This window comes from Sus scrofa, chromosome 1 (assembly GCF_000003025.6).
Source record: "Sus scrofa isolate TJ Tabasco breed Duroc chromosome 1, Sscrofa11.1, whole genome shotgun sequence".
Classification (NCBI taxonomy): domain Eukaryota; kingdom Metazoa; phylum Chordata; class Mammalia; order Artiodactyla; family Suidae; genus Sus; species Sus scrofa.
Window position 1 is genome coordinate 39,342,243 of NC_010443.5, and position 26,041 is coordinate 39,368,283.

A 26,041-nucleotide genomic window follows, 5' to 3' on the forward strand; every position below is an offset into this window, starting at 1 on the left:
GCTTGTTATTGATAGGAGTTAAATATTTTAAAAAACTTTCTTAACTGAACTCAAATATAACTTTTGTAGAAGGTAATAAAAGAACAAAAACTCTAAGTAAGCTCATCGGTGGCTACTGATGTGTATTATTTACCTAGCTAGTAAGTAAATAACTTAGAAAAAATTTATAGTGCGAGAGGGGGAGGGAGTTAGAGTTACATTTCTTTTGGCATTTGGACTATAATAGTTTATGTGGCTCAAGATAATTAGACAAAAAACTGACAAGTGACTCACTGCCCAAATGTTCACAGAACAAGAGATAGCCTATAAATAATAGTGCCACCTTTACGTTTAATCAGATTCCAATTCTGGTGTAAATCAAGGGACTCCCTGATTTGAATTTGAAGCAGATTTTGATAGTCAGATTATTCAAATGTTGGACTCCAGCTTATGTCCTGGAAGAGGCTCATAAACCTCCCTGCAGCCAGTGTTTTGCCTATCAGTCTGTCACTTGGAAAAGAATGTGTCATTTCCCAAGTGGGACACTTAGGTTCTATTGTTATATTTAAAGAACAATTTGATTTGACATTTCATCCCAGAGTCCAATACCACAGTTTAAGTGAATAACCTAACAGCTGCAGGATTACAAGGCTTTTGTTAGTAGTATCCACTTTGAATCTACAGAAAGGCACAGTCTTTGCCCTGAGAAGGCTGGTGCTGAGCAGCTTCCAAAGGAGTCCACATTATCAGGCGATGGGCTTTGTCAGGGCTTGCAGATGTGCTGCCTGTGACTTCATTAACATAATTGATTAGGAACTAGGACATATTTAGTATTAATCAAGTTGTTTTTAGTGAGGCTGATTATGCACAGTCCTTGATGCACTATTTTAGTCTGGAACTTCCTTAGGACCAAGTTGCAAGAAAATGGCATTATGTAAAAAGGAACTTACATGTGGCACTAAAGCATGCTCTTGGATTTGAGGAATACAGTTGTAACACGTTAAAATGTAGGAGCTTAAACATATTTGGCATTTTAATGTTGAAGAAAAAAAGGAGGGCTTATATAGAGATTAAATTATTATTAAGTTTGTTCACAGGAGAGTGGAAACAATTTAGGATTTTATCAGTAGAAATCTAAAAAAATTGTAGACCTTGTTATGGGGAAAAGCACTCCACATATCGGTAAAGCCTGTAAAAAGCTTCCTTTGTGCTCTCACGGCACTTTAAAAAAATGAGTTCCTGTCGTCGTGGCTTAGTGGAAATGAACCTGACTAGCATCTATTAGGACACAGGTTTGATCCCTGGGTTCGCCCAGTGGCTTGAGGATCGGCATTGCTATGAGCTGTGGTGTAGGTCGCAGATGTGGCTTGGATCTGGCGTTGCTGTGGTTGTGGCGAAGGCCAGTGGCTACAGCTCCAATTTGACCCCTGGCCTGGGCGCCTGCATATGCCGTGGGTGTGGCCCTAAAAAGACAAAAAATAGTAATAATAATAATAAGTTTCTCACAACACTCACATCTGCGTAGTATCTGTGCACTTCTTGTCTTGGGCTCCTTATCTGATGCCTCAAAGTTGTGTCTGGCTTTCCTTGAATTTTATTCCTCTCTCACACCACACACTTTTGTTTGGAATCATGTAATTCTATTGTTTTGAATCTTTGGATATAATAACTCATTGTATACTAAATCTGTTGTTTTCTTTGACTCTTACTAATATGTTTTAACATATTTGGCCTTTGTCCAGGGAAATTGGCTACAATAGTATTGAAAAGCTCTTATATAATGACCACCTTATGCAATCATCTTGGTCAATTAGCATTTAGTTATCAATATAACTTAAATTGGAACTAACTTAAATAGAGACCCACCTTGAACGTAATATTAATTTTCATGATCTTTCCAAAAAAAAGTGTTAAATTTTGTGAAAGAATTAATTCTTCTGTCTATTGGGGGCTTTCATTGGTGCTGAAAAGCTTTCAAGTTCAAAGAGCCACTGTAGTGTCCACATGTTCCACAAATGGATTAGATCTGTGTGCTGTACTCCCAACCTCTCATCAAATGGTGCCTTATTATATTAACCTTGCAATTGGTTTTAACCCTTAGCATGAGAGCTTGTTTGTCATCAAGCATTCATTAGAAATGTATTTCTTAGGAGAGATTAGGCTCTAACTAGAGAGAATCCTCACTGATTAAACAAGAGAGCTTCAGGCAAAATTTTCCATCCCTTCCCTAACTATCACAAAAGTTGCTTCAGGAGTTTCCATTGTGGCTCAGTAGTAATGAATTGACTAGTATCCATGAGGACTTTGGTTCAATCCCTGGCCTTGCTCAGTGGGTTAAGGATCTGGTATGGCCATGAGCAGTAGTGTAGGTTCCAGATAAGGCTTGGATCTGGGGTTCCTGTGGCTGTGGTGTAGGCCAGCAACTTCAGCTCCAATTCAACCCCTAGCCTGAGGACTTCCATATGCCACTGGTGTGGCCCTAAAAAGACCAAAACAAAAAAAGTTGCTTCATAAAATCTTTGCATAAGTAAAATTACCAGGTATGATCCTGTTGTTCTTTTTTTTTTTTTTTTTTTTTTTTTTTTAGGACTGCAGCCATGGCATATGGACATTTCCAGGCTAGGGGTCAAATTGGAGCTGCAGCTGCCAACCTATGGCACAGCCACAGCAACACCAGATCCCAACCATGTCTGTGATGAACACTACAGCTCACGGCAATGCAGAATCCTTAACCTGCTGAGCCAAAACAGAAACTCCTGCTTCTGTTATTCTTTAATCAATAATGCTGAAAAAAGAATTTTCTTTCCCCCATTCACGCAAACCCATCCCCACACATACTGTCAAACAACATAGTTTATGTTGTCATTGATCCTTGAAGAATTTAATGTAAAATGGCCACGACTCATCTATTGTGGCAAAGATGTGAAAGGAAGATGTTTTGTGATATTTTATTAGGTATGTATCTTATTCTTAAATTATTTTTAAGATTCCATTACAAAAACATAGTTTGCATTAATGGAGCCAAATAAAGTAAGGTGAATGAATACTGTATACCCTATCATCTTCTTGAATAAACATAACTGGTATTAACTTAGTATTGTATTTGTGAATAATAATATAAATGCCATCACCCAAATGGGGGCAAGAGAACTCTAGAGATAAGACTAAAGTTTCAGCTTCCAGTTGCAGCTTTGACACTTATCTGTTGTATTATCTTTGACAAATCAATTGACTTTTTAGGCCCTCCATTTCTTCACCTGTCAACTATGGGGACTGAACTTAAATGGTCTCAGGAACTGTTTCTGCTTTCACCTCCAGGATTTCAAGCTTATTTTTTTTCAGGTTGGTAGGTTGGTAGTAAGCTGCCTTAAGAGCAAGAGTGAAGGCTCCGTGGCTTGGCACAGTGGTTAAATAGCTACCATGGATATGTTAAAGTATGGCCATGACCTAGATAGAGATGTTGAACTTGTTGGGGCAGCCAGGCATGTCCCTATGCAATGGGTAATACTATAAAGCATTATTTTCTAAAGTTCAAAGGTGAGTTGTACACATCATAAAGGGTGTAAAAGTTAAGAAGAAAATGAGAAATGAGTGAGGCAGGGCTATGCAGTGAAATCACAACACTTGCATTGGACCATAAAGAGTAAGTTGGTAGGATTTGTATAGAGGAGAAAGGAGCAATAGAGGAAACGTATTATAAGATAATTTCTTACCATAGGATGCATTCGAGGACAGTGTTCTACAGGAGCTAGTAATGTTTTATTTATAATTCTATTAAACAGAGAACTTTATCACCTTAGCTCTTCATTGAGATATATCCTGAGAAGCATAAAATAATAAAATAGAAATTTGGCCCAGGTTCTTATTCCATTAACTCTATGGCACAATAAATCTTATTGAACTTGGGGGCAATATAATATTTTCTTTGTTTTTAGGTGAAATAAATGCATATCCTTGGGCAATTTTTAATGGGATTGTTCTTTAGTTATACATTTTGATAATATATATACACCATAATACTTTTAGTACCTATTTTACTTAGAAAGTTGCTAGGAGGACTGAATGAAAAAATGTATATAGCAGCTTAGCATATTTTCTAGCATAATTAGGTGCTCAGCCATTAGTTACTATTGTTATCATTATCATTTTTTTAATCAGGAAGTTCCTCTTGTATGTGCAGTAAACTACTAATTTTTATGGTAGGTTTTTTTTATTGTTATCTATATACCAATATAATATGGTAAATGCATTAATGACAGTGAGTAAAGGTGAAACTCTATATAATTTCTTAATATAAGACTCAGGTCATAGTCTAAAGAATTTTGTACACAACTGAAACCTTTAGATCTTCTCACAGACAGCATGAGCTTACTAAAACAACTGAGCAGGGGAGTAGCATGATTAGATTTGCATTTTAAATCACTGTGTCAGCTATACAAAGGGAGGGTAGTAAGGGGTGGGGCTTGAGAGTTTGGAGATAAGACTAATTTAGGAGGCTCTTGCTCATGGGGAAAAATTATGCTACTTTTCTTTTAAACAATCACATTTAACCCTCAAAACAGTTCTAAGCAGTGGATATGATTTATATCATTTTACAGAGAAGATCAGAGGAATCAAGTAAATTGCCTAAGATAATACAGCCCTAACAGTGATATAATTGGAATTGGAATCTCAGAGTCTCCGGCTTAAGATCAGTCTATTTCCATTATCTTAGACTAGCAATTAAAAGTTAGGGCTGAGCATAATTGCTAAAGTCTTATCTGATCTGGGTAAATGAATAGCCTTAAGAATAAGAATGGGTTTGGGGACATCATGATGAGTTTAGTTTCAGACTTGCTGAGTGTATCAGGGTCCTTGGCACATTAAAAATGGGTGATTAAGAGTATTTAATGAAGGTAGTATTTTATAAAGGTTGGTGCAAAGTTACTGAGAAGTGCCCCAAGGCTAGCCAAAGCAGGAAGCCATTATCAGCCCCAGGCCAGAAGATGCAAAGGAATGGAGTGGTCCATAAACCCCAAAACCTGGTAACTCTAAGAGAGAGATGCCCAATCAGAGCAATGTCCTTCAGCACAAGAACACAACATCAACACTCTGTAAAATGATGTATGTAACATTTTCAGTGAGCCAGAGGGGTAGTTGGAGAATAAATGCCTATCTCTCTCTTTTTTCCCCCTGTTCTGTCATCTTGATATTTTCCCTATAGGCCACACTAACCTGAATCCAGAGGGCAAGGGCCTTGGTTAATACATTCCAAAAAGATCATGGTAGAGATTAGATCTGGAGCGACAATAGAGACTCTGCCTCATGTCTGGCAGCATGTTGAATGGGCTTCACACAAGTGGTCATTTCTATCAGACTACTGAAGATAGGAGTTTGGAAATCACAAATGAGAGAGATGCAGAGGCTGAAGTCATAAGCTTAACCCTAGCATTGGGTTCATATTGCTTTCTTAAAATCTCTAAGACTTAGGTTCCTCGTCTATAAAGTTATATTTTAGAAATAAATGATCTCAAAAGCCTGCTCCATCTTTTATCGTGCCTGAGGCTTTTATTTCATTCATTTTCCCTCTCTACACATTTAGTTAATTTCCTTGTGTTACACAGGGGCTAACCAGTACTTAGAGAAAAATGAATCCTCTCTCAGAATCCTAAAAATTTTCTGTATTTTGCTGTTGTTGTTTTTAAATTTCTATTTTCAAGTGATTTTAGATTTACAGAAGAGTAGTAAAGATAATATACACTCTTCAGTAAACTTCCTTTGAGGTTAACATTTTATATAACCATGGTTCACCTTTCAAGACTAAGAAATTAACTTTGGTACAACACTATTAACTGCAGACTGTATTTGACCTTCACCTTTCAATGGTTTGCAAGAGATTTTTTAAAAATTATTACATGTGCGATGGGGATATACATACTAACATATGTATTCACAGCTCCTCACCTCCACCCCCTCAATTAACTTCTAAAGAATATTGTTAAGTTTCCCTGATCAGCCCCTGAGAGTTTGTGTGAAAGAAGTTTTGTTTTTCTTCCCCTGTATACCTGACAGTATAGCAAGGGGTGTCTCTGATTTTACTGTTCAGTAGCAAAAAGGTTTTATTGTGGAGATCAAGGAGTGACACCCAAGAATCAGGGAAGATTAAGGATCTTTCCATTGATCAGGGCCAGCTTCCTGCCTCAGAGATCTTTCATAACTTTTATGCTCATATCAAGAATTGGTTTTCTTTTTTCCTTTCTCTTTTTTGACCAAAGAGAAAGTTAGGGATGAGAAGCTTTTTGAATAAGAGTGAATGTGATTTTTAATAGCTTTCTTATTATGAAATTCTAATTGGAATCATCTTGTGCCAGCAAATGTTTCTCATAAAGCATTTTATAAGAAAGAACTAGGTCCCTCCAAAGCTCTAGTTTACAACTACCAGCTTTTCTTTATAAAACATTTATTTGGTATTTTTGTCAACTTGACCTAAATGTTCCTTTCTTTATATAAACTTATTAGAATTCCAAATGAAATTTTTCATCCTCTCTGGAACTGATGAGAAAGTGGCTACATCTTTAAAGCCAGGTCCATTTTACCCAAATAGAGTCAGGAGTCTTGGCAGTTGTTCACATAATAAATGGTGAGGGATGCTTCAACTATGTGAGGAGTTTGTGTAAAAAATGTTTAATCTATTAGAATATACCTTATATTAGGAAGAGGACAAAAGTTTTGTTACTGGTTTAGTATAATTTAGGAAAAGTGATGAAGTTTATGTAGTTCATCACTTGAAACAAACCTGAATTCAATATATTAAAACAATTGCAACTATAGAAAAGTTGTACTCTTTGAATGGGTACTTACTTCCTTTATAAATAGCCATTAGGCATATTTTTAAAAATTGAAAGTCTTCAATTAAGAAGCAGACATATGAAAGAAAAAAAAGAATCAGACATAAATTTATCTAATATACCAATAACTTTTGGTAATTTCAAAGTCAAATTATATTTAAAAATACCTATTGAGCCTTTCTAATCTATTTAGTAGGTCACACCCTAAATTCTCAAGGACCTGTTACAAAAATAGCAGTATCTTTGAAGTGACACTTTATAATAATGTATATTTTGCTTTTGAATGACAAAAAACTTTTTTTTATAAATAGGAATAATTTATTCACAACAGGAAAAGCTCAATATTCTGTTTCTAGGCATTCCTGACATTTTATATGAAACAGTGCTTTTGCTACTCATTTCCAACTACAGACAAATATAGAAAAAGCATATAGATAAAAATATGGAAAAAGTAATCATATGTAAATCATAGGATTTTGAAAATGAACAGATATTAGAAAAGAATCTTATATTTATATCTTCTTTACCCTTATAGAAAGATGCATTAGAAAAGTTTATAATACAAGATCTTGAGCAAGCAATGATTTTGCATAAAAACAAATTTCAAAAGGGTTAAAAAAGTTTTTAGAAAACCTGTAAATGGCTATAGCACAAAAAAAAAAAAAAAAAGAAAGAAAGAAAGAAAAGAAGAGAAAGTAAGGAAAGAAAGAGAGAAAGGAAGGAAGGAAAGAATCCAAAGAGAACAACAAAAAAAGTGCAGCTAAACAACCTGGACCTGTCCAGATGTGGATGGAGAGCTTCCCCCTTGAGTTAAAGTCAAATAAAATTTAATTGAGTATTTGCTTTCTGAAATGTAAAAGCATTGAGAGGAAAAATAAATACCAGAGTGAAAAAAAGAACAGATGTGGCAACTTTAATCTTTAATCGGTACAAAGGTACTCCATTCCAAAGTAATGCAATCACTTATCTTAAAAGATTTTATCATTTTTGAAAGGTTTGGGCAAAATCTACCTTTTCCATTTAAATATGCACTTTAATTAACATAAGAAATGTCTTTTGTAATTTGAAATGTATCGAATAATCTTTCTCTTTACATTCCCTTCTGCATACTAAATTCAGAAACAGAAAAAAAAAAATTATGTGTCAGAGAACTTTGGCTGTGAGAGAGCTGAAAGACAAGTTTCACAAAGATGAGGTAGAAGTTAGCACTTCTTTTCTGTCCATAATTCGGTTTGTTTATAAGTTTTTGATAGAAAACGTCTCTACTTCAAGCTTTAATTTCCATATTATGCAGCAGAAAAAACAGAGTTTGCAGCGATCCTTAGTTTTAAATCCTTGTTCTGTCACTTATGTGATCTGTGAAGTTGAGAGAGTTAGTCATCTTTCCTGGGCCCATTTCTCAACTGTTAGCAGATGTGTAGACTTTTATCTGAGATTTAAGAATATGCTAATGTATGTAAGGTCATGTGCCGTATCCTATTATAGCATTCTATTACAGTATAATTTGCTATCACCTTTGTGTTTCAACTAAAACTAGATACATATTTTTGACCTTGTTCTGACCATATAAAATAATTATTGAGATCCCCTCTCCACAATCGTTTTTGAAGCTTAAAGAACTGTCCATAGCATGATATCTTGAGAAAGTTTGAATTTACATTGATTTGACCAGGAATCCTTTGGGACATTTACTTTGTGGGTGGTATTATATCACCAAGAGGTGTCAGCCGTTATCTGCAGGACAGCAGGTACTCAGGCAACTCATTTTGTTCAGTTGGAGTTGATAGTAACACTTGCCATACTCAGTTCAGAATTCATCTGCTATTTTCCCCAGGAGCATCTTTCACACTTTCCCTTCCTGCTCTTGGGTTTGGGCCTCTGCTGCCTCCCTTAGACTCCTCTCTTAATGCCCCTAAGTCCCTATTATAATTGTAAATTCTATCTCTTCTTTCTCTCACAACTGAAATTCCTGCAAGGGATCATTTAAAACTAAACCCTGGCAAAGGGCTTGACATAATGTTAAATAAACATTTGTTGATTAAGTGAATAAATGGTTGATGTAGAAGTCTCTGGGTAGTCACTGAAAGATGCTTCAGAATTGCTTGCTGGTTGTGAATTGTGCATTGTTAGTAGCTGATAATGAGATGAGCTGGTTTCTAGGAATAATTCAGCATTCGCTAAAGAAAACGTCAAGGCAAAGACAGTGGATTCAGCTTCCAAAAAACCAGTTTAGTTATGCTAGACAACTCAAATGAAGTTCTTAATATATATATTAATATATATATATATATATATATGTATTTTATGGCTGCACCCATGGCATATGAAGGTTCCCAGGCTAGGGGTCGCATTGGAGCGACAGCAGCCAGCCTAAACCACAGCCACAGCAACACCAGATCCAAACCATGTCTGTAACCTACGCTGCAGGCAGCTCATGGAAACACGGGATTCTTAACCCACTGAGCAAGGCCAGGGATCTAACCCATGTCCTCATGGATACTAGTCGGATTCATAACCTGCTGAGCCACAACAGGAATTCCCTGAAGTTCTTAATTTAAAGAGCTTTGCTGTCATAACATCCTAATTGCAATGTAAAGTGAGATACTCCTACCATCTTTCCATAATGTTACATTCCTTCAAGAGCTCCAAATAACATTTAGAGGAAATTTTGGGGGAAAAAAGGAAAAAAGGAAGAAGAATCTCTGTAGTGAATCCTTTTACTTCCTTAGTCATCTTCATTGAAATATGATCCCAGGAGTTCCCGTCGTGGCTCAGTGGTTAAGGAATCCGACTAGGAACCATGAGGTTGTAGGTTCGGTCCCTGCCCTTGCTCAGTGAGTTAAAGATCCGGCGTTGCTGTGAGCTGTGGTGTAGGTTAGACGTGGCTCGGATCCCGCGTTGCTGTGGTTCTGGCGTAGGCCAGTGGCTACAGCTCCAATTCGACCCCCTAACCTGGGAATCTCCATATGCCGCGGGAGCGGCCCAATAAATAGCAAAAAAAAAAAAAAAAAAAAAGAAATATGATCCCATAATCCACTGGGGCTCTTGACACCAACCACCCAGCAACAGCTAAAGTTCCTCTTGAAACAGAACTGATCATCATATAATTTCTCTTCTTGAAACCTTTCAGTAGCCTCCTAGTTACTCACAGTAAAATGGAAAATTCATACCATGATCCACCCCTGCTTCATCTCTGGCCACATCTCTTGCCACTCTCCTCTGGCATCCTACCTTTTAGCCATTCTAGTCTCCATATACTTCTTTGATCATAGCTAGAATGCTCCTATTTCAAGGTCTTGGCATATATTTTTCCAGGCAAGAGACTTCTTCTCCCCCATAATCTAAAGGTCTTCTACTTTTTTTCAAGAATCTTTTCCAATGTTACTCCTTCAAAAAGGCTTACCTCTAAATCCATCTTAAAAAAAAAAAAAGCCACTTCCCATCCTCCAATCCTCTAATCCTCTATACGAAGCACCAAGCTTTATTTTTGCTGACTCTTATTATCATCTGAGATTATATACACACATATATATGTATTCATATATACATGAATACATATGCATATAAACATTCATTTTAAGACTTAAATATGGACTTTTCTTTAGTATTAAACATTAAAATAAATAAATAACAATTTTTAAGTCATAGCAAAAACAGACAACTTACAAGAGCTATTTATAAATTTAAAGCTTTTTAAGTTAAATGTTCCCAGCAAAATTAGGAAATAAATGCAAGATGATGTGTACTTCATTTGAGGAATGAAGGAATAAACAGGTGAAGAGTGATTTAAATACACTCTCATTCCCCTGGCCCTTATGGTTGAAGACATGAGATTCACTTATAGTTGCATCAGGCAGAAACTACTAATTATAGCAAAACCGAAGCCAGAATCCACTTTTTTATTCTAGCATAATGCCCCTTCATAACATATTAATTTCTACTTGAGTATTTTTTCCCTAAAGTTTCACATATAAAATATTCCTGATCCAGCCTCCCTCAGTAGAGAAAAATAAGAATTAATGTGCATTTACTCAAATATTCCAATATATGTCACACTTAGAAAAATTGCTGAAGATTATATATGGTCAGCTTTTTATAGTTTCTAAAATATAGTAATAGCTAAAATCCACTCTGGTCCAGGCACTTTAGTTCAGTTTCATCATTCATCACAATAAACCAGCAAAAAAGATTTTACTAGTTCCATTTTTTTCAGATGAGGAAAGTGAAATTCAGTGTTTCACAGCACATTGCCAGTGCCATACAACCAGGAGTCAGGGACAAGAATTCAGAGCAAGGTCACGCATGCTAGCACCCATGCTTTCTCTCTTGCCTCATTCCTCTCTGTAGATAGCAGTGGAGCATTCTAATGGTCACTGGAGTAATTGAACTTATCTGTTTATGTGAAATTTTCCATGATCATACTGTCACTGGAGTTCCAGGCCAGCCTCTGTTGCTCCAAAGGAACAAGGTGACAGTGATGAGGTGTGTTGGAATGCATTGTTATGAAAGAAACACATCCTTATTTACTTGGCTACAACCAAGAACGCATCAATCCTGGCCATAGAGAATTAGAAGAAAAGCATCCATCTGACATGTAAAATTTAGATAATCTCTACACTAGAAAGGCAAAAAGGGGAGGAACAAAACATAAGATGAAAATGAATCATTTGCATTTGTTTGTGGGCTTTGCTAGGAACAGGCATCTTAAAAAGCTTTACAATTATAATTAGCTATTGTGCATTCTCTGGCTTTGAGATGGCATAAAAACATTTTAGAGCAAGAGAAAAGCCCATTGTAAGGGCTTAGAAAGTAAAAAGTAAGTCATTTAATTTTTCTTTCATCTGATGTTAATTTATGCAGAAGCTAATAACATATTTGTGGCTCAGAGCTGCTCATTGTGAAGAGGATTTCTCTCCCAGCCAGCCTTTGCTGTGATCCCTGCCAGATAGAGCCATCATTTCTGGGCTTAGGACACTTTCTCTGAGAAAGGCCATATTGATAAGTTTACATTCTATGACACACTTAATTGCAAACCCTCCGAAAACCAGTGAAGTGTCCTAACTCTTCTCTAGTTACTAACAAAACAGCAAACAAATGGAGGAGAGGATGAAGAGGAAATTGAATGTGTGGGTGCATAGTTAGGTGAACAGGGAAGAGTGCTGCTTCTCCTGTTGAAGGAGAAAGAAGTCAAGGGAAGGAGAGATTTCATGTAAGAAACGTGGGTTATTGTATATCCAATAGGATATAATTAAATTGTTTTGCCTTTTATAAATGAAAAACCTAATTTCACTGCTGCCAAATCACCTATGGAATAGAGACAGTGGTGCCTGAAGAAATGCAGGAATCTTCCTAAGTTGATGTTTTAAATGAATTAACCATGAATAAAGTAAGTCCCATAATGACAGTTTAAAGGTCTAATTCATAAAAATGTTATTAAAGTACATTATTTATACCTGCTTTTTGTGGATTTCTGTTCTTATTCATGACTCTTTCAGTGTATGGCCATAATCACAGCACAGTGTATAATGGAAGCATTAATCAATCTGAACTAAGGAGGGAATACTGTATCACCACAATAAAATTCCAGCTATATTAATATAAAGGGTAGAATTTATTACACAAGACAGTTCTCTTTTTAAAAAAAAAAAAAAAAAAGAATGTTTCCCATCTTATGGCCTCAAATACCTGCTTTCATTCTGAAGTTTAATATAAAATAAACTAATCTTCATGAACATTTAAATGAAATATTTATTCAGCTACATTATGAAACTTAAAGATACTGATACTAAGTTGTGATCTCATCATGATATGGCATTGATTTTTGATATAGGCTAAGAAATATTTACAAGTCAGAGTTCCCATCGTGGCTCAGTGGCTAACGAATCCGACTAGGAACCATGAAGTTGCAGGTTCAATCCCTGGTCTTGCTCAGTGGGTTAAGGATCTGGTTTTGCCGTGAGCTGTGGTATAGGTCGCAGATGCAGCTCAGATCCCACGTTGCTGTGGCTCTGGCATAGGCCAGCGGCTACAGCTCCGGTTAGACCTCTAGCCTGGGAACCTCCATATTGCCATGGGTGTGGCCCTAGAAAAGGCAAAAAGAAAAAAAAAAAAAAAAAAAGAAAGAGAAATATTTACAAGTAATTGGCATTTTAATTAACTGCTTTTCTGGCACATGGCATCAGATGGCCATCTTTAGCAAATGCCAAGTCAATTGTCCAGCATATGGATTATTTAGATAAAATGGAAAATTCCCTGCTCCATAAAATTTATCCTAGAGAAGCTAAAAGTGATGATACTTAAATCAGAAGTATCTTTATTCAGAATTTTAAATGTGATTTGCATATTTAATATGTATAGACTTTTAGGAAAAGGCAAAGTAGAATTCAGTTGGTTTATTTCTACCTCTAAAACTATCAAAATCTGACTTCTTGACTTTCTCCTTCTGATTGGAAGAACTGTAATGGTACATTGTAGACACATTTCGACAGAGTGTGAATATATTTCTCCCCATGACACTAACTCATTTCTAGCAGTCCTGAAAAGATGTTCTTTATAAATTATACTTCTAACACTGAAAGAAAGTGTTGTCTTTTGATCTTGTAGGTAAAAAATCTCTATACCTAAGGGAATGAATTAATTCCTGTATTTAATAAGATGCAGTCATTAGTAGGCAGCTTAAGCATTCACACTAGCAGTACGCATTGAATTTCTTTAGCATAGTAACAACCTCCTGATGGTTCTGGATAGTGAACATTTTTGAATGCCTGGCATCTCTACTTGAGATGAAGAGACAAATGACAAAGAGAAATGTATTTCAAATATAAAGTAAATGTTACTATTAATTGAAGATCAAAATCAATTGCTTTCCAACATTATATGTACTTATAGCTTCCTCAAACCTAAAAGTACTGAAACTCCATTTCGACAACTGTGTATTTCTCCATGACTTTGTTACTTGAAATAAGAACACTTACCAGAAGAATGTCCAGGGATGTCAGATTGTTACATGGCTATAGCTGGGCAGCATTTGTGATTCCTTCTTCCCCTCAGACCAAGGCTTTCTCAGATCTCTGAAATAAAAGTCTTCCATAAGGAACTCTAGAGGCACCACAAACTGTTCTATGTGTCATCCAGACTTACTGTAACCTCTGGGTGCAAAGATAGTCTGAGCACGCTGGTTGATCCAACCACTCAGAAAGGGCAGTGGAAGTTATGTCCCTAACACAGTGCCAGACAAATGTCACCAGACTCCAAATGTCTGTTGACAAGAGGCAGATTTGAAAAACAGTTAAATCAAAATAGTAATTGCCTAATGTATTATTTCTAATGAGACTGAACATATGAAAGTAAAACAAAAATTAATTCTTTTAGTTTACCTGCAGTATTGTGCCTCAGAAGTTAGATATTAATTTCCTATACTAATAGCTTACATTTGGCACTAGACAAACAATTATTTGGATCAGAAAGCTCAAATTATCTTATTAACTATTTGTAAATACTGTCAGAAGCTCACAATTGTGTGCACTTACTCTGATCCAGGCATTGGGCAGAATGCTTTGTAAACGTTGTCTAACTTTGAAGGAATTACTGTCATTTTACAAACGAGGAAAATAAGGTTTAGTGATATTAAATCACTTGCTCACAGTCACAGAACTATGTGGAAGCAGAATTGACTTAACAGTAATTGTTCATTCAAAACTTAGTTTTCCTTTTGTACTAAGTTTTACTAAAGGAAATATTTTAAATTTCTTTTCTAGAAAAAGAAGGAGAAAAGAAGAAAGCTGAGAAGAAAGTGACTCCTGAAGCAAAAAAGAAAGGTTAGGAATTTAAAAACTAACACATAAATGAGTTAGTATCCATTTGTAATGTTACTGGTAAAGCTATTGTTTTCTAGTTGAGAATTCTCTTAATATTATTGTCATTATTATTAACAAACAGTTGAGATTTATAAATATTCCAGAGTAGAAATTGATACATTTTTTAAAAAACAATTCAAGCCTAAATACTTTTTAAAATTTGTTACTGCTTATTTTTTTTTTTTCTTCTGACTGGTGCTCAATTCTCTTCATTACTGAACATGATTACATACATGAATATGATGATTACTATCCAATTAATCTAGTTTAGTAAAATTGTTGATAAAAGAGAAAATTACTGAATGTATGGGAAAGAAATTAGTTCATTTGCTATATTTTGTACTTTTTGGATGTTTGTTTGTTGTCAAATATCTCATCTGAAGTCCTAAGTGAGCCCAAGAGATTTCTGAGTGGTCTGATAGCCTAGGGGAACATTCGATATATTCCTGTCAATGTCCTTTAGAGAAACTATTGAATTATAATTATACCATGATTAACAATGCCATCTAATGTTCACATTGTTACGAGAGATATTTTTTTGACCTTGGCAAAAAAAATTTCCTCCTTTCCTGAAGGGAAAACACAACAAAACCATTATTCTGTTACAAAGGTACCAGTTCACTCATATTTTGCTGACCACAGCTCTGATTTAGAATCATTCTATACAAGATGAATTGGATGTTAATGGCAGTCATTTGTGCCCTGAAATATAAGATAATTATAATTATATAGATGCTTATAATTTTCTCATTTTACTGCTAGAAAAAGAAGACGCCAAAAAGAAAACGGAGAAGGAAATAGCCACGGATGTGAAAAAAAAAGGTAATGTACTTTCTTTGCTTCCTTAGTTAAATTATGTTAAGGATGTTTATTTAATGAAAGAATCTTGGGGCAGTGTAAACAAATTGAATGTTGATACTTAAATCTGTCCATGTACAGGCTGTCAAAGCAAAAATTGCACTGGACCAAGTTAAAAAGGCAAGGAAGACTTTATTCAAGGCTGTTGCAATAAGGAAACCGACCAGAATTCATTCTGAACTCAGTTTCGCTGAAACAAAAAGCAGGAGAGTTTTTAAGAGCCAGAAAGGTGTGGGAGGATTGTGGGCCATCTGAATTTGCTGGTTGGCCTTACTCATTGAAGAGTAAATTTTCTCTTATCTTTCATGTCAGGAGTACATTTACAACTTGGAGCAAGGCACCGAAGGGAGTTAGGTTCCTACCTTCCCAGAGAAACTGGGAGATAGAGGTACCATTTTTCTTGATGCTACCATTTCAAAGGGATGGCTCACAGGTCTTGGAGAAAAGCCCTAATGGGCTGTAAAACTGGAAAGAGGTCTTTAAGAAGATTTATATCTTGAAAGAACAGAGAAATAATTTATAATTACATGTTTTCTAAAGAAAGTGGTTTAAGAAAAGGGAGGTTGGGAGGGAGCCTAAGGTCAGGAAGATGCCTAAGTTTAGTGAAGCTGATGTGAACTTCAAGCCCTTCTTGTTCAAGACATAATGAAATTGAGAAATGCTACATAGTATAATAAATTCACTTTGCAAAAAAGCAAAGAAAGCAAAGATTATAATGCACTATTAAGAATAGTGTTATTCAACAGCTTAGTTTTTGTTTGTTTTAATTTAGTTCTGCTGTTGTTTTTGTTCAGAAATGAATATTGGCTTTTATTCAAGTTAAGCTTAAGTCTAGGAGAAAAAGATAGTTGAAGTGTATGGTTTGGTGATACGTGTTTTCACTCCAAATATTTCCACCACTAGTGTCAGTGATGCTTGAAATTCCACCATTAGAGATATTCCCATTCCTTTGATTTATGAAAGAATTGTCCTCTATTAAAATGCAAATATCCTAGGGCCTCTGTTCATAGGTAACAAAGGAATTCCTCTCATCTATTAGCACTTAAAGCAAATGAGATTTCCAGATCTTCCCTGTGTGATAATAAGCTGAAAACCATGGTGTAGAAGGTAGTCAGTGTAAGCTTAGATGAAGGTGAAGTTGAAGAGAGAGCTTTAAGGTGGGACATGGTGTGGGATGAATAGACTGGGCTGGATGCTCTCAGTAACTGCGTAGGTTGGAAAAAAATGTAATAATGAAGGACCCTGAAAAAAGGAGATCACAGGATGGCAAACTGGACATTGACTCTTCTTAGTAAGTAGCAAATAGGAATTATAGGAAATCCCTACATCATGCTATAATTGGGTAGAAATATTGTAAAATAATAGTAGTTGGTTGCATGGTTGCATGGCTCATAAAATGTCCTGAAAGAGAGAGCCATGTATTCTCTGAGTTTGGGACTTGATCGCCAATTACTTTGCATTTGAATTATTATTACTGTTTATTTCACTATTGAATGTTCACTTACTGTTTTATTTAAAACATTCTTTATTATCCTGGTGAAATATGTATCATAAGAAAGGGAAAACACAATTTTGACCATATGGTGATACTGAGAAACTGGTAGCCTGGGTCAGTGTATCTGTGACAGCTAGGTGATTGAGTGCTAAAGAGAGGCAAGGTTCTTCTTCCTGGGCCATGAAGTATTTGCAGAGGAAAGTTTTAAATTGTAATCATCAAAGTATTGATCATAGGTGTGAAAATGTTTTTGGCAAAGCTCAATGGTGTGTGCGTGGTGGTTGTTTTGATTTGGATTTTGTTTTTGAGAGGAATGGCACCACACTTCTGTGTTCAGTGAATGATGGGAAAATCTGACACTTCTCCGCTACTGGGTGACCTGTGTTATTAGCCTAGCAGTCCTGTCAAAGTGAGTTTGTGCAGTCCTGGCAAGAGAACTGATGATGTCAGTATCCCTTCCTGCAAGGCCAGCACCTATCCAATGAAGCAGAGATGGAGCCAGGTGACTGCACAGCACCCATCTGAGAAGGGCTGCTCAGCAATGGTTAGAAAACAGGTTTGTCCTTCTCGGAACCAGTTTTCAGTTGGTTTATTTGTCACTTTTACTTTTAATTACACAAAATACCATTGGCTCTCCCAGATCAATTCAAACTCCTGATTAAAATATGCATAAATTATTTGTTTGTAAACTCTTAACTTCCGAATACTCAAAATAGTATGTGTGTGTGAGAGAGACAAAGATCTAGTTAGTGTTGGTTTCTAACTCATGTTTCTTTTTAGAGTTTAATAATTCTCCAACTATATATTTATGTAAGAGCAACATGCTTTTAAAAACAGCCAGTTTGGAACATTGTGAAAATAGTAAAATTGTCTAGAGATAAGAGAAATTGAGCATAACCTGAACTTGAAGAATGATGACACATGCTACTTCTCCCTAAAATAGTTAGAGGAATATGGTAAAACATCTAAGATCACTACTCTAGTCACAAATAGTAGCAAATTTACAAGGCATAAAATATGCCTCTGTACTTACGTAATATATAGGTTTTGTCATGGTATTTCATTATACTTATGTTAGCTTTTATATTATTTATGATTGTATAATATATAGTATATTTATATGTTATATTGTTATTTTATTTTATTACATCTGTATTTTATATTATATAGAGGCAAATGAACTTAAGGCTTAAATTCTATTGTTAGATAAATGAGCTGCCTCTGCATGAAACTGATAAATCACACTCTTTAATGATCTGTTAGGGAAAATGTGGGTAGGGTTTTATAGGATATAAAATTGTCAGTCCATGAATTACTAGTGGTTGACATTGGGTAACTGGTGCATTGGGATTCATCATAATAATTTTTTGTTTGTATATATTTGAAATTGTCCATGGTGAAAAAAACAAAAAGCACCTATGTCATTTAAAAAACATCAAGGAGTTCCTGCTGTGGTGAAACAGGGTCAGCAGTGTCTCTGGAGCACTGAGCTGTATGTTCAATAATGGGCCTAGCACAGTGGGTTAAGGATTTGGTGTTGCCACAATGGCATAGGTCACAACTATGGCATAGATCGCAACTATGGCTCGGATCTGATCCTTGGCCCGGGAACTGTATGCTGCATGGCAGCCAAAAAAGGAAAAAAAAAAAAAAGCAAAAGCAAAAGCAAAACATCAAGTGAAATGAAAAAAAGAAAAATCACCAGAATAATTTTAGAATGTTGTGAGGTGTGTTTCATCCTGAAGAAATACTACGAACAAAAGCAAACAGGAAAGGAAATAAAAATCTTTTAAAAACATCTTCTTATGTTTTGTATGAGACTTCAGTGCTAGTTGTACAAACCACTCTAGTTAATATAAGCAGAAGGGCTTCTGTATAGGGAACTGGATGCACACACAGTTGTTAGAAGTACTGGAAGAATTGATATCAAGAGATCAATATTGGATTATTGAACATCAGGGACTGTCTACCTCTTGGTCAGGAAACTACTCTCTTCTTCAAAGCTGTCTCTTTGTACCCATAGACTAGATACTAGAAGTGTTAAGGTATCCTCAGAAACTCACTCACATCAAAGTGACCTTGTTTGCCAAAGCATTTCTTTTTTTTAATCTCCTGTAGGAACATCTAAATGATGGAATCAAATATGCTGCACGGGAATCTAGAAGACAGATCTTTGACATTCAGTTTTTCCAGCTGGAGGGAGGGTAGAGTGGAAATTGAAAAAGGCTATCCAAGGAATCTATAATAAAGATACTTTCAGAGATATTTTAGAAGATAATATTCATGTAAGAGCATGGTATACTTTCCCATCTATTTGTGTGTTTGATTTTTTTTTCATCAGTGTCATAGTTTTCAGAGTACAGCTCTTCTGTCTCTTTAGGTAGGTTTATTCCTAGGTATTTTATTCTTTTTGATGCAGTGGTAAATGAGGTTGTTTCCCTAATTTCTCTTTCTAATCTTTCATTATTAGTATAAAGAAATGCAGTTGATTTCTGTGTATTAATTTTGTAGCCTGCAACTTTACCAAATTCATTGATTAGCTCTAACAGTTTTCTGGTAGCGTCTTTAGGATTTTCTAGGTATAGAATCATGTCATCTGCAAACAATGATAGTTTTACTTCTTACTTTCCAGTTTTGATTCCTTTTATTTCTTTTTCTTCTCTGATTGCCATGGGTAGGACTTCCAAGACTATATTGAATAGCATTAGTGAAAGAGGACATCCTTGTCTTGTTCCTGATCTTAGTGGAAATGCTTTTAATTTTTCTTCATTGGGAATGATGTTAGTTGTGGATTTATCATAAATGGCTTTTATTATATTGAGGTATTTCCCCTCTATGCCCACTCTCTGGAGAGGTTTTTTTTCAGGAATGGGTGTTGAATTTTGTGAAAAGATTTTTCTGCATCTGCTTTTCAGCTTGTTGATGTGGTGTACCACATTGATTGATTTACGGATATTGAAGAATCCTTGCATCCCTGGGATAAATCGTACTTGATCATGGTGTATGATCCTTTTAATGTATATTTGTATGTGGTTTGCTTATATTTTGTAGAGGATTTTTGCATCTGTGTTCATCAGTGATACTGGCCTGTAGTTTCCTTTTTTTTGTGGTATCTGTCTGGTTTTGGTATCAGGGTAATGGCGACTTCATAGAATGAGCTTGGGAATGTTCCTTCCTCTGCAATTTTCTGAAAAAAATTCAGAAGAAGAGGTGTTAACTCTTCTCTGAATGTTTGGTAGAACTCAGATGTGAAGCCATCAGGTCCTGGACTTTTGTTTTTTGGAAGTTTTTAATCACATTTTCAATTTCAGTTCTTGTGGCTGCTCTATTCATATTTTCTATTTCTTCCTTATTCAGTCATGGTAGGTTGTACCTCTATAAAAATCTGTTCATTATTTCTAGGTTTTTCATTTTATTGGCATACAGTTATCTATAGTAGTATCTCATGATCCTTTGTATTTCTGCAGTGTCGGTTGTAACTTCTTTTTCATTTATAATTTTATTGATTTGAACCCTCTCCCTTTTTTTCTTGATGAGTCTGGACAACAGCTTATCAGTTTTGTGGATCTTTTCAAAGAACTAATCTTTGGTTTCATTGATCTTCTCAATTTTTTTGTCTCTATGTTATTAATTTTTACTCTAATCTTTATGATTTCTTTTCTTCTAATTTTGGGCTTTCTCTGTTCTTCTTTCTCTAGAAGTTCAAGGTGTAAGGTTAGGTTGTTTATTTGCCTTTTTTCTTCTTTCCTGAGATAAGGATGTATTGCTGTAAACTTCCCTCTCAGAACTGCTTTTGCTGTGTCCCATAGGTTTTGGATTGTTGTATCTTCATTGTCGTTTGTCTCTAGGTATCTTTTAACTTCTTCTTTGATTTCTTCAGCTATCCATTGGCTGTTTAGTAGCATATTGTTTAGTTTCCAAGAGTTTGTGTTATTTGCTGTTTTTTCTTGTAATTTATTTCTAGTCTCTTAGCATTGTGATCAAAGAAAATGCTGGAAATAACATCAATTTTTAAAAATTTATCAAGGCTTGATCTGTGGCCCAAGATGTGATCTATCCTGGAGAATGTTCTGTGTGAACTTGAGAAGAAAGTATATTCTGCTACTTTGGGGTGAAAAGTTCTATAGATATCAGTTAAGACTATTTGGCCTATCATTTAAGGCCTGTGTTTCCTTGCTGACCTTTTATCTGGACAATCTGTCCATTGCTGTAAGTAGGGTGTTAAAGTCCACCACTATTACTATGTTATTGTCTATTTCCCCTTTTGTGGTGTTAGTAGTTGACTTATATTTTGGGCTGCTCCCATGTTGGGTTCATATATATTTAAAATTGTTATTTCTTATTCTTGTATTGCTCCTTTGATCATTACATAATGTCCTTCTTTGTATCTTGTGACCTTCTTTATTTTAAATTCTATTTTGTCTGATGGGAGTATTACTACTCCTGCTTTCCTATAATTTCCATTTGCATGTAATATTTTATTCCATCCCCTCACTTTAAGTCTGTATGTGTCCTTAGATCAGAAGTGGGTCTCCTGTAGACAGCTTATACATGGGTCTTGCTTTTGAATCCATTCAGCTAGTCTTTTACTTTTAGTGGAAGCATTTAATCCATTTATATTCAGTGTAATTATGGATAAGTATGTATTTATTGTTATTTACTTAAAATTAAACAGATGGAAAAATATTCCATGCTCTTAGATTGGAAGAATCAATATAGTCAAAATGATAATACCACCTAAGGCTATCTACAGATTCAATGCAATTCCTATCAAATTACCAATGACATTCTTTACAGAACTAGAACAAAATATTTTAAAATTTGTGTGGAAATGTAAAAGACCTTGAATAGACAAAGCAATATTGAGAAGAAAAAACGGAACTGGAGGAATCAGGCTCCCTGACCTCAGACTCTGCTACAAAGTTACAGTCATCAAAACAGTGTGGTACTGGCACACAAACAGAAATATAGATCAGTGGAACAGGGTAGATAGCCCAGAAATAAACCCAAATGCCTAAAGTCAATTAACATATGACAAAGGAGGCAAGAATATATAGTAGAGGGAAAGATAGTCTCTTTAATAAATGGTGCTAGGGAAACTGGACAACTGCATGTAAGAGAATGAGAACATTGTCTAACACCCTACACAAAAATGAACTCAAAATGGATTATAGACCTAAATGTAAGGCCTATAAAACTCCTAGAGGAGAACATAGACGGAATACTCTTTGACATAAATCACAGCAACATCTTGTTTGATCCACCTCCTAGAATAAAGAAAAGACAATAAAGACACCAATAAAACAATGAGACCTAATTAAACTCAAAAACTTCTGCATAGCAATGGAAACCATTTAAAAAAATGAAAAGACAGCCCACAGAATGGGAGAAAATTTTTGCAAATGACTCAACTGACAAAGGTTTAATTTCCAAAATAATCAAACAACTCATACAACTCAACAACAACAAAAAAACAACCCAATTGAAAAGTATGCAGAAGATCTGAATAGACATTTCACCAAAGAAGACACAGATGGCCAGCAGTCACATGAAAAAATGCTCAAAGTCACTAATTATTAGAGAAATGCAAATCAAAACTACAATGAGGTACTTCCTCACACCAGTTAGAGTGGCCATCATTAACAAGTCAACAAATAACAAATGCTGGAGAGGATGTGGAGAAAAGAGAACCCTCCAACACTGTTGGTGGGAATGTAAATTGGCACAACCACTGTGGAAAACAGTATAGAAATACCTCAGAAAACTAAATATAGAATTCCATATGACCCAGCATTCCCACTCCTGGGCATATATCCAGACAAAAATTTCATTGAAAAAGATACATACACCTATATGTTCATCATAGCATTATTCACAATAGCCAAGATGTGTACATAACTTAAATGCCCACTGACAGATGAATGGATTAGGAAGGTGTGGTACATATGTACAATGGAATACTACTCAGACATAAAAAGGACAAAATGCCATTTGCAGAAACATGGATTAAATTAGGGACTCTCATACTGAGTGAAGTAAGTGAGAAAGAGAAAGGCACAATATGATACCACTTATATGTGGAGTCTAAAATATGGCACACATGATCTGTTCACAAAACAGAGAAGATCATGGACATGGAGGACAGACTCATGTTTGCTGGGGTGAGGGGGAGGGGTGGGATGGATTGGGAGTCTGGGGTCAGTATATGAACACTCTTGCATTTGTAGTGGATGGGCAGTGAGATCTTGCTGTATAGCACAGGGAACTACATATCTAATCATTTGTGATGGAACATGATGGAGGATAATGTGAGAAAAAAAGACTGTATATATATATGTATGCCTGAGTCACTTTGCTGTACAGCAGAAATTGATAGAACATTATAAATCAATCATGATAAAAAATTTTAAAAATTGTATCAGAGATGGATTTGTAGGCCTTAATTTTATAGTGTTTAAACCTCTGAGTCCCCCTAAAAGCTGAAAAAGATGGCTCAATCAAGCAGTGTGATAAAATTTGGAAATTCACAGAGTGCTCATGAGACACACAAAGGTAGTCTTTGTTTTTGCTTGCCTAAATATATAATTTTTTCCCAAGAATTATCTGAATAAAAGTATAAATTATAAGAAGGATCTTGAAAAACCAGACTAGCTTTTCTGAAATAAGCAGCTAGAAAAAGATGAATTCACTCATTCATTTATTCTTGCATGCATTCCTGCAGGAAATGGTCACTAAATGCCTATTATATACCAAGCATTACACAAGGGGCTAAGTACACCTAAAGGGGGATAAACAGACATAAGCCCTGGCCTGATGGAGCTTAAAATTTGATAAGGGAGGCACACAGTGAATAAGGACACATAATGTCAATAAGTACATTATGGGGTAAGGGACCTGGAAGAAACTAATTTGGGGCAATGACAGAGAACATGGGGGCAAGGAGCTATATGGATAGAATAGCAGCCCTCTCTCAAAGACATTTACATTGGAATCTGATGTATTGAAAGGATCCAGCCATTGATGAGTACATCTTCTCTGAGTGATGTATGAATATGGGGTGTGTGTGTGTGGGTGTGTGTGTGTGTGTATTTGTGATTTACATGAGAGGACATACAAGGAGTCAGATATGCAGGGACATGTGTATGTGTTTGAATTTATTAAAAATATAATGGGTAACTCTTGAAGGATATGAGCAGAGGAGAAAATATTTTGATATGTGTTTAATACAGATATATTTTCATGTAGATAATGAGTTGGAAGGAGAAAAGAGAAGAGGTACAACATTGAAAAGATGGTGTCATTTCCTGAAATGGGGAAGCCTAGGTGGGAACAGCTGTGATGAAAACAATGTCAGGTTTCCTTCTGCGTGTGTTGTTTCAGACATATATGGTGTATCATCCAAATTTTGTACCAGGGACTATTTTAGGTGTTTTGTATATACTGTTCATTCAATCTTTGTGATAAATCAAGAAATAAGCTATTATGGAGTTCGATTATGGCTTAGTGATAGCAAACCCAACTAGTATCCATGAGGACACAGGTTTAATCCCTGGACTTGCTGTGAGTTATGGTGTAGGTCACGGATGCGGCTTGGATCTGGCATTGCTGTGGCTGTGGTGTAGGCCAGCAGCTAGATTTATGGATTTGCTTTTTTTGGTGTGTATGTGGCTATGTAAGGAGTAACAAGTCTTTTTTGGTTTTGTTTAGTTTTGCTTTGGGAGGTGAATTTAGTGCTTGATAAACATGAATAGAATGTGAGAGATTGATACTTATGAGGATGGGGTATAAGTGGAAATATAAGTGATAGATAATTTAGAATTCATTGTTTGATGAGATCATGGGTGAGAAAATAATCTGCTTTTTTCCAAGATAATACCACAGGTACTCCAACAGTAAAAAGTTAGTATTTTCAAGTTATAAAGAGGAATTCATCTAGATTACTTTATAGGAGAAGGTATACATTTGCAAGATATAAAATATAAGATTAGGAGGCTGGTGTGATAAAACTAAAATTCCAATAGTAAATACTTTCTGAATCGAAAGGTTCAGTCTCAGAAAATATGTCTAAACGTCCTTGATACTCACTGAATGACAAAGGTAAGTTTGTAAAATGCATTTTAGCAATGTGTTTAAAGAACCATTCATTCAGTCAAAATATCCAAGTAGAATTTACATTAAAATGTCTTTGTGGCAATAAGTTAACCAGATAAGATTATTCCAATATAAAGCTCATAAAGCTTGTGCTATTTAAATGATACAATCATATCTATTTCCATAGAATATTTTCAATTATGGTATGGGGCAGATACTATTAAATTCTGCACAAACTCAAACCTTTAGCTATTTGATTTCTCTGTATACGATCTTCTTTTGTCATTGAGAAATTGTAAAACATCCTTTATAGAAGCTTATAGCTTTGAACGTATCATTAAATTCTCAGCCTACCAGACATAGACTATCATCTGTTTTACTTTATGAATCTTTTGTAATGAGTAATTCTAGCTACTAGAGCTCAAAATAATTTACATGGAAGATTATACATCATGCAAATACATTGGTAATTAAAGATAATTTCTTGAAATATTTATGTGTATAGATAATATATAGTATCTTTAATTTGAGTTCACTATTAAGCTTCAGCTTAAAAGAGCAAACTTGGAGTTCCCCTTGTGGCTCAGAGGCTAACAAATCTGATTAGGAACCATGAGGTTGCAAGTTCGATCCCTGGCCTCGCTCAGTGGGTTAAGGATCTGGCATTTCTGTGAGCTGTGGTATAGGTCGCAGACATGGCTCAGATCCTGTGTTGCTGTGGCTCTGGTGTAGGCCAGCGGCTATAGCTCCAATTAGACCCCTAGCCTGAGAACCTCCATATGCCACGGGTGCGGCCCCAGAGAAGACAAAAAATAAATAAACAAATAAATAAAAATAAAAGAGCAAACTTGCATTTTGTGACAATTATAGCTTTTTTTTGCTCACTCTCTCTCTTTTTAAAAACATTTGATTGTAGAAAGTTATCTTGCATTTGA

At 35.5% G+C, this 26,041-nt stretch overlaps 1 protein-coding gene and 1 long non-coding RNA gene across 5 annotated transcripts in view; one reads left to right on the plus strand and one right to left on the minus strand.

Moving 5' to 3' along the window:
- LOC110260190 overlaps positions 1-14,043 on the minus strand; it is a 56,237-nt gene extending 42,194 nt beyond the window's left edge. Inside the window, exon 1 of one of the 3 annotated variants that reach the window (XR_002343037.1) lies at positions 13,781-14,043. This is a non-coding gene — a long non-coding RNA (uncharacterized LOC110260190). The remainder of the gene's footprint in view (positions 1-13,780) is intronic. The other 2 variants (XR_002343038.1, XR_002343036.1) reach the window with 2 other exon arrangements.
- TRDN (triadin) overlaps positions 1-26,041 on the plus strand; it is a 386,702-nt gene that overhangs the window by 161,699 nt on the left and 198,962 nt on the right. For both annotated transcript variants that reach the window (XM_021088731.1, XM_021088725.1), the window contains exons 11-12: positions 14,564-14,623; positions 15,425-15,484. In XM_021088731.1, the coding sequence (XP_020944390.1) occupies positions 14,564-14,623; positions 15,425-15,484 (120 nt within the window). The remainder of the gene's footprint in view (positions 1-14,563; positions 14,624-15,424; positions 15,485-26,041) is intronic.